At 51.1% G+C, this 9,838-nt stretch overlaps 1 protein-coding gene across 1 annotated transcript; it reads left to right on the top strand.

The window, feature by feature from the left end:
* Positions 1-987: 987 nt before the first annotated feature.
* On the top strand, positions 988-8,637 carry LOC145359778 (uroplakin-2-like). Its single transcript, XM_080214556.1, has 3 exons — positions 988-1,162; positions 8,266-8,409; positions 8,492-8,637. Exons 1-3 carry the CDS (start codon positions 1,114-1,116, stop codon positions 8,635-8,637), a joined length of 339 nt encoding a protein of 112 aa, XP_080070682.1. The 5' UTR covers positions 988-1,113.
* Positions 8,638-9,838: the final 1,201 nt, after the last annotated feature.

Below are 9,838 nucleotides of genomic sequence, written 5' to 3'. Positions count from 1 at the left end.
ATTTAGCGAGGCAGCCTCCACCACTTCAACGGGCAGAGAATTCCAGAGATTCACCACCCTTTGGGTGAAGAAGTTCCTCCTCAATTCTGATCTAAACTGCACCCCCCCCCCCGCCTTATCTTGAGGCTGTGCCCTCTAGTCCTGCTGTCCTTTCTAAGTGGGAAGAATCTCTCTACCTCTACCCTATCCATCCCTTTCATTATCTTATACGTCTCTATAAGATCCCCCCCCCCCCCCCCCCCCCAGCCTTCTAAACTCTAATGAGTACAGACCCGGTCTATTCAATCTCTCCTCATAATCTACAACAGGACACGGGGGGGGGGGGTGGAGTGTGGAGGGTGTGGAGGCGGGTCCCTGCTCCTCACAATACTGCCACGGGATCACCTACATCAGACAGGTGAGAGAGGCTTGGTTTTAAAGACTGACTGAAAGGTGGAGAGAGAGGCGGAGAGGTTGGGTAATTTAGGGAGGGAATTCCAGAGCTTGGGCACGATCCGGAAACACAGAACAATGGAAATCGGGGATTTAAAAATCCCTTTTACAGGATGTGGGCAAGGCTAGCTAATCTAGCGTTTATTTCCAAAAGAGAAAACACTGGAAAATCTCAGCAGGTCTGGCAGCATCTGTAAGGAGAGAAAGGAGCTGGTATGTCCCTTTGATAAAGCTTTAACAAAGGGTTATCTGAACTCGAAATGTCAGCTCCTTTCTCTCCTTACAGACGCTGCCAGACCTGCTGAGATTTTCCAGCATTTTCTCCCTGGGTTTCAGATCCCAGCATCCACAGTCATTTGCTTTTATCCAGCATTTATTTCCCATCCCTGATTCCTCTGAGCTGAGTTATTTGGCCATTTCAGGTGGTGTTTCAGAGTCACCCACATGAGTGTGAATGGTGGTGTTGCCCTGTTTGGGAGCTGGCCCCTGGGTGTAGTCCCAGCTGGGGAGAAGTGTCCTTGCTGAACCAGTTCACCCTGTCTGACAGTCTGCTGATTGGCTCTGCTTGTTGAGACAGTCTCGGGTTTGAGCTGGAGTTCTCACTCTGTTCCTGATTCAGCTCCTGTGACCGTCAAGGACTCTCCCTCAGACCCCCCTTCACACACTGACCACCCTCACACCATGAGGCTCCTCATACTGCTCGCGCTTGCCTCTATCGCACAGGTTGAATGTAAGTACATTAACACTTTATATTTCCAAATCATAGGAGAATTCCACTCTCCCAGTCAGTGTGGTTCCGATCTCTCTCTCTCTGTTTTGTCAGAGTTTCTGACCTCCCCTCCATCTCTGTCACTCTCTCTCTTGGATATTTTCTCTCTCTATCTCACTCTCTCTCTCTTTCTCTGTTTCTTTCTATCTTGTGTGTCTCTGCTTCTCTCCATTCCTGTGTGTGGCTCTCTCTCTCACTCCCTTTCTCCCTATCACCCCTCCCTTTCTAACCCCACTCTTCCTCCCACCTTGCTCTCCTTCCCCCCGCCCCGTCTCCCTCTCCCTCCCTCTCCCTCCCTCTCCCTCTCTCTCACTTACTGATGCACAGTGGGTTAGCACTGCTGCGTCACAGTGCCAGGGACCCGGGTTTGATTCCGGGTTTGGGTCACACGTGGAGTCTGCATGTTGTCCCTGTGTCTGCGTGGGTTTCCTCCAGGTTCTGTGGTTTCCTTCCACAGTCTGAAACACGTGCTGGTTTGGGTGCGTTGGCCGTGCTAAATTCTCCCTCTGTGTACCCGAACAGGTGCCGGAGTGTGGCAACTAGGAGATTTTTCGCAGTAACTTCATTGCAGTGTTAATGTAAGCCCACTTGTGACACTAATAAATAAACTTTAAACTCTCTTTGTTCATCTGTCATCTCTCCCGTCTTTCCCTTTGCTTTCCTCAATATACCCCCTGTATACCCCAGCTGTGTATCCTCTTCCTTCAGGTTTTACCTCTTCTTTCTCCCCTTTCTAGCCTCCTTCTGATACCTGGCTGCCCCAATTTATCTTCTGAGTATCTCCCTGCTGTGTATACTTACTATGTACCCCCTGCACTGTATACTCTCTTGGTGTAAACTCTCTGTGTACTTCTATTTGTATCCTTTCTGAGTACCCCATCACTGTGTTCCTGCACGGTGTTTCCCTGGCACTGTGTACCACACTGTGTACCCCTGTGTATGTACCTGGTACTGTGTACAGCACTGTGAACCCCAGGCATTGTGTACAGCACTGCATATCCCTGTTCTGTACCTGGCACTGAGTATCCCTGGCACTGTTTTCTGCACTGTGTACTGCACTGAGTACCACATTGTGTACTTGGCACTATGTACTGCACAATGTACCTGGCATTGTGTACAGAACTGTGTACCGCTCTGTGTATTTGCCACTTTGTGCTGCTCTGTGTATCTGGCACGGTGTACCTCTCTGTGTATCTGGCACTGTGTACCGCTCTGTGTATCTGGCATGGTGTACCTCTCTGTGTATCTGGCACTGTGTACCTCTTTGTGTATCTGGCACTGTGTACTGCTCTGTGTACCTGGCACTGTGTACCGCTCTGTGTATCTGGCACTGTGTACCGCTCTGTGTATCTGACATGGTGTACCTCTCTGTGTATCTGGCATGGTGTACCTCTCTGTGTATCTGGCACTGTGTATCGCTCTGTGTATCTGGCACTGTGTACTGCTCTGTGTATCTGGCACTGTGTACCGCTCTGTGTATCTGGCACTGTGTATTGCTCTGTGTATCTGGCACTGTGTACCACTCTGTGCTCTGTGTACCACTCTGTGCTCTGTGTACCGCTCTGTGCACTGTGTACTGCTCAGTGCTCTGTGTATCTGGCTCTGTGTACCGCTCTGTGCACTGTGTACCGCTCTGTGCACTGTGTATCTGGCTCTGTGTACCGCTGTGTGCACTGTGTACTGCTCAGTGCACTGTGTACTGCTCTGTGCACTGTGTACCGCTCAGTGCTCTGTGTACCGCTCTGTGCTCTGTGTACCGCTCAGTGGTCTGTGTACCGCTCTGTGCACTGTGTACCGCTCAGTGGTCTGTGTACCGCTCTGTGCTCTGTGTACTGCTCAGTGCACTGTGTACCGCTCTGTGCACTGTGTACCGCTCAGTGGTCTGTGTACCGCTCTGTGCTCTGTGTACCGCTCAGTGGTCTGTGTACCGCTCAGTGGTCTGTGTACCGCTCTGTGGTCTGTGTACCGCTCAGTGGTCTGTGTACCGCTCTGTGGTCTGTGTACCGCTCTGTGGTCTGTGTACCGCTCAGTGGTCTGTGTACCGCTCAGTGGTCTGTGTACCGCTCTGTGGTCTGTGTACCGCTCTGTGGTCTGTGTACCGCTCTGTGCACTGTGTACCGCTCTGTGGTCTGTGTACCGCTCTGTGGTCTGTGTACCGCTCAGTGGTCTGTGTCTGCTACGCTTTGGATTTTCGGGAGGAATGGGGCTGTGGTGAAGAATGGACCTGGAGCTCCCTCTGGTGGGTGATGTCAGCCACACATGAAGATTCTCCCCAGGAATTCCCACTGACCTTCCAATAATAAACCAGAACTGATGGTCAACTTGCCGTTTTTGGGATCTTGCTGTATGAAAACTGGTTTCTGCATTTCCTGCAGGGCTGCACTCCAAAAATCATCTTTTGCTGCAAAGTTCCTTCTCCTGAGACTTCTATAAATAAAAGTTATTTTTAAAAAATCAGCCACTTCCCCTAATCTTACAGCCCAAAGGAGCTGAAGGGTCACGGATTATCAGGCTCCAGGGATTTTATTCTCTAATTACACCCCCCACCCGCTGTCCTCTGCTGTAACAAAGACAAAATAATGCAGATGTGTACAGGTCACTGGAAGTGGTAACTCAGGTGGAGAAGGTAGTCAAGAAGGCACTCGGCATGCTTGTCTTCATCGACCGGGGCACTGAGTTTAAAAACTGGCAAGTCATGTTGCAGCTTTATAGAACCTCAGGCCACGTTTGGAATATAATGTTCAATTCTGGTTGCCACACTACCAGAAGGATGTGGAGGCTTTGGAGAGGGTACAGAAAAGATTTATAAGGATGTTGCCTGGTATGGAGGGCATTAGCTATTAGGAGAGGTTGAAGAAACTTGGCTTGTTCTCACTGGAATGACAGAGGTTGAGGAGTGACCTGATCGAAGTCTACAAGATTATGAGGGGCATGGACAGAGTGGATAGTCAGAAGCTTTTTCCCAGGGTGGAAGAGTCAATTACTAGGAGCACAGGTTTAAGGTGCGAGGAGCAAGGCTTAAAGGAGATGTATAAGGCAGATTTTTTACACAGAGAGTAGTGGGTGCCTGGAACTTGCTGCTGGGGGAGGTAGTGGAAGTGGATACGATAGTGAGTTTTAAGGAGCATCTTGACAAGTACATAAATGAGGTGGAAATAGAGGGATATGGTCCCGGAAGGGTAGGGGATTTTAGTTCAGTCAGGCAGCATGGACGATGCAGGCTTGGAGGGTCGCAGGGTCTGTTCCTGTGCTGTAATTTTCTTTGTCCTTTGTTCTATGTTGGAAAGCTGGAATAAAAACAGAAAATGATGGAAAACTTTCTGTAGAGGAGTCAGTTGGATTGGAAACATTAACTCTGTTTCTGTCTCCACAGATACTGGGAGACTGGCGGACAGTTCCCAGCACTTGCTGCTCAGTTACGGGTTTATCCTGTGGCCTCTCCATTTCTCAGACCAATTGACCATTCTTCCCGAAGCTGGACAGTGTGATCCAGCTCTCAGGAACAGGCTCGAGTTTAAAGTTTAACGTTTATTCAGTGGTGTCACGAGTAGGCTTACACTAACACCGCAATGAAGTTACTGTGAAAATCCCCGAGTCGCCACATTCCGGTGCCTGTTTGGGTTCACTGAGGGAGAATTTAGCATGGCCCGTGCACCTAACCAGCACGTCTTTCAGAATGTGGAGGGACTGGATGGCCACCTCCTGTCCTTATGAGTCTTTGCCGACTGTTTGACTGTGAAGGCATCGCAATCCAGTTTTATACCCGGACAGTGATTGTGAGCAGAAACCATCACCGGATCAGAGATCGTAAATCCTGTTCCTTCCTTTAACTGGAGTCAATTGTTCATGGAGCTCTTAGATTCCTACAGTGCAAAAGGAGGCCGTTCGGCCCATCAAGTCTGCACTGACCACAATCCCATCCAAGCCCTATCCCCATAGCCCCACGCATTTACCCCTGACACCAAAGGACAACTTAGCGTGGCCAATCCACTTAACCCGCACATTTTTGGACTGTGGGAGGAAACTGGAGCACCCGGAGGAAACCCATGCAGACATGGGGAGAATGTGCAAACTCCACACAGACAGTGACCCAAGCAGGAATTGAACCTGTGTCCCTGGCGCTGTGAGGCAGCAGTGCTAACCGCTGTGTCACCGTGCCCCCTGCCCCCATTGTTGAAGATAATGGGCTGGGATTCTCCGATCTCTCCTGCAGCTGGGATTCTCCAGTCCCGCTGCAGTGAATGGAGACTTGGCCGAGCACCAAATTCTCCATTTCCGCTGGTGGTGACAGCAGGGTGTGAACAGCCGGAGCATTCCGGCCAAAGGATGTGTTTGAAATTCCCGTGGGGGATTGTCTGTTATTCTCACTGAGCACCCGTGACTTGTGTGAGATTTTATAGAGTTGCATTTTGGGGAAATTCTAGTGTTGGGATTACAGCTGGAAACACTGGAATGGACAAGCTGTGGCCCATGGCACTGTCTCCCACTGACACAAGGACAATCCAGACACCCCAAGATAATAATTATAGAATAACACTTGAATGAAAATCCGGAGTAACATCATGTGCGGGACCTGCAGATTCTGTAGCAATCATCAATAATCATTGCTGCCCAGGACCCCAGAGCACTCACTCTGGGAATGATGCCACAGGTACAAGGCTGTGGACCAAGTGCTGGAAAATGGGATTGGAATAATTGGGTGTTTTGTCTATGACAAGGACAGATTCAATGGGCTGAAAGGCCTCTATCTGTGCTGTAGACCTCTATGACTCTTTGGCCGGAATTTTACCGGCACATCTGCCCCGATTCCGGGAACGGGCAAAGCCTGAAGAACAGGATTCTCCTTTGGGCAGTATCGTATGAACCCCAGGTGGATATGCTGGTAAAATTCCACCCTGTGACTACGCTAAACCCTTCCTAACCCACTGACTGGGACTTAATCTCCAATTCTTGCCCACATATCAAAGGTCCGGATTGTACGAGAGGGATTTACCGGAATGGGAGCAGGGATGAGGGATTTCTCTCCCGATTGTTCTCCTGGGAGCAGTAAGGGTTCAGGGAGATTTAGTTAAGGTGTTTGCGTTCATAAATGGATTGGATAGAGTCAGGGAGGAGGAAGTGTTTGCAGTGACAGGAGGCTCAGTAACCATAGGGGACACAGATTGGAAAGAGTCCGGAAAAGAACCAGAGGAGAGGTGAGGAGAATGTTTTTAGTCACACAGCAAGTTGTTATCTGGAAGGTGCTGTCTAAATGGACGGTGGAAACAGATAATATTTTCAGAAGGGACCTGCAGGGCATTGGAAAGAGCAGCGAGTGTGGCTGATTGCATAGCGCTTTTAAAGAGCTAGCACAGATATGATGGGCTGAAGAGCCTTCTTCAGTGCTGTATCATTGTGTGATTAGATGACTGTATCTAATGTATTGAGAAGAGAGAGGGGAGAACAAGGGTTAGTAGATTTGGGTTAACAAGTCAACACAGTGAGACTGGAGACGTCACAAAACCCAACAAGAAAGGAGCTGTGTTTGTCTGAATATTTAATCTGTATTTCCAGATGAAGGAAGCCAATGGTGAACCTTCTCTTTGGTTATCAATGTTCTCCACTCCCTCACGGTGACTGTGACTAGAACAATAACACATCCCACACAAAGCTTTCACCCAGGGGGGTATTTTCAATATTACTGCAGGTGGAAGAAATCTAACCAATGACACGGCCACACAGAATGAGGGTGGGAACTGGTTAATGACTGGTTAATGACTGGTTAACGCTGGTGATTGGTTAATTAAATACCCAATTGTCTCTGTTGTGACTAGGATTAATGAAATAATCCGTTCCGGAATATTGATCCTGAACCCACTGTATCCTTAATCCAATAAAATCCTTGGATATAACATTATTGTTAGAAAGAAATTCTGACAGTGATTTTTGATTTGATTTATTATTGCCACATGTATTGGAATACAGTGAAAAGTATTGTTCCTTTCACTGTACAGACAAAACATACTGTTCATAGAGTACATGGGGAGAAGGAGAGAGTGCAGAATGTAGAGTTATGGTCATAGCTGGGATGTAGAGAAAGATCAGCTCAATAAAAGGTATGGTATGAAAAAATATCAGCCCCATTGATTAGGAAAAGAATTTTTTATTCATTGGTGGGACGTGGGCATCGCTGGCTGGGCCAGCATTTATTGCCCATCTCTAATTGCCCTCCATTCAGAGTCAACCTCATTGCTGTGACTCTGGGTTCACACGTAGGCCAAAGCAGGTAAGGACAGCAGATTTCCTTCCCTAAAGGACATTAGTAAACCAGATGGGTTTTTCATCAGCAGATTCTTAATTCCAGGTATTTTTTATTGAATTCAAATTCCACTGTCCGCTGTGGATTCGAACCCGGCTCCCCAGAACATTCGCTGTGTTTAGAGTCTCAGGAACTGGATACGAATCCAGATCATTAGTTTGGGTGGATGGTGGGAAACTATTTGTCTGACTTGGTTTAGGGGAGGGGGGGTCTGGCAGTGGTCCGATCATTCTGATATTCGAGCCAGGCTGCCCAGGGGATGGTCAGGGAGCACGAGGTGGTGTGGATATCTGGAACTCTCCGGAATACTCCCCTCTATTTTGATGCTACAGGTGTTGGGGATGAGAGTGGGGGGGGCGGGGGTGGATTTTTGTTGAGATTAATGGTAAATGGGGTTCAGATACGGTTGGGATTGATTGTACAGAATGGTGAATGGTCTCTTCCTGTTCCGATGGGAACCAGGAGCTGCTGATACTGAGCTTGCCTGTTTACAGAGCCAGAGCCCATTCTGAACATTAGACAGGAATCCAGTGGTGGAAACTGTTAACAGGTTGAAGGGACGGACACTGAAATCCTTCCATCCCCGTCCTATTAGGGATCAGGGATCATTTTACCTCTTTGGTCAAATGATGACCATGGGATGACCTTTGGTTGGTGTGGATTTGGAAGGCCGGAGGGCCTGTTCCTTTGCTGTAATTTTCTTTGTGCTTTGACCTCTCACTCCAGCCAGGGTTTTATTCAGCAGTTCTTTTTCTTTCTTTCACAGCGTTTGATATCACAGTAGTGAATGAGGCCAACAGTGGAATTGTGGGAAGCACTCGCTCGAGGTCTGTAATCATTACTTTGCCTCCGTGTTCGTTCTCGAACAAGGCCGTCACAGTCAGTGTCAGGAACAGTACAGGAGGACAAGGTATCAGCTCCCCTCAACCCTTTATCCACTTCACATTGCCGTGGTTTCTCTCCGATTGAACTCTGAACTCTTTCCCCTCTAGGACCCGAGCAGCTTGGGTTTGTGAGGCCGATCTGCCGATTCAAGCGGGGATTGATCAGTCTTGTGTCACACGTTAATGATATTCCACAGACACTGAACCTGGGCTACCAAGTTCAAAACCTCAGCCCAAACACCGTTTACAAGTAAGTTCAATCTTGTGGGAGTATCAGATGTGAGTGGACCACAGAAGAACCTTCCCGTTCACACGCTCACAGCTACAACACGTTCCTGTCCAAATTCCGTCGGAATCCTCCTCATTCATCGCTCTCACCCCCCATCCCCCTCCCTCCCTCCCCCTCCCCCATCCCCCTCCCTCCCCCACCATCCCCCTCCCTCCCTCCCCCTCCCCCATCCCCCTCCCTGTCCCCTTCCCCCACCCTCCTCCCCCTCCATGTGCTGCTCCTGCTCCCCATCCCCCTCCCTCCTCTCTCCCTCCCCCATCCCCCTCCCTCCCTCCCCCTCCCCCATCCCCCTCCCTCCCCCACCATCCCCCTCCCTCCCTCCCCCTATCCCCCTCCCTCCCCCACCATCCCCCTCCCTCCTCTCTCCCTTTCCCCTCCCCCTCCCCCTCCCACACCCTCCCCCTCCCCCTTCCTAGGATTTCCACACAATTCACGGTGTGTTTCACAGAAACAGCCCATCATTGGCCGGTGGGGTGGGGGTGGAGAGGTGGGGCGGGGGGGTGTGTGGGGGGGGTGGGGGGTGTGTGGGGGGGTGGGGGGGTGTGTGGGGGGGGAGAATTGGGGCGGGGGGTGTGTGGGGGGGAGAGGCAGGGCGGGGGCTGTGTGGGGGGGGGTGGGGGGTGGTGGGTGTGTGGGGGGTGTGTGGGGGGGGAGAGGCGGGGCGGGGGGGTGTGTGGGGGGGGTGGGGGGTGTGTGGGGGGTGTGTGGGGGGGGAGAGGCGGGGCGGGGGGGTGGGTGGGGGGTGGGGGGTGTGTGGGGGGAGAGGCGGGGTGGGGGGGTGGGTGGGGGGTGGGGGGTGTGTGGGGGGGAGAGGCGGGGCGGGGGCGGGGGGGTGGGTGGGGGGTGGGGGGTGTGGGAGGGGTGTGTTGGGGTGGGGGGGGGAGAGGTGGGGCGGGGGGGGGGGGGTGGATTTTCTGGTCTCACTTTTGCCGACAGGTTTTTGATGGAAGGCATCCCCCCCACTGCCAGGAATCGGTGGGGGGGGGGGGGGGGGTGCACCATCGGGGGAACCGGAACATCCCGCTGGGATGAATGACCGGAATGTTCTGAGCCTGGTCTCTGGATTGGCCGAGATAACCAGGGGGCAGTGATCGGCACAGCCCGTGACACCCACAGCCCAGAATCAATCAATCAATCAATACACCCCCTCCCATCGCAACCACCCC

Source organism: Carcharhinus amblyrhynchos, chromosome 29, assembly GCF_965287045.1.
Source record: "Carcharhinus amblyrhynchos chromosome 29, sCarAmb.v2.hapA, whole genome shotgun sequence".
Lineage (NCBI taxonomy): Eukaryota > Metazoa > Chordata > Chondrichthyes > Carcharhiniformes > Carcharhinidae > Carcharhinus > Carcharhinus amblyrhynchos.
This window is presented reverse-complemented; position numbering and strand designations above follow the sequence as displayed.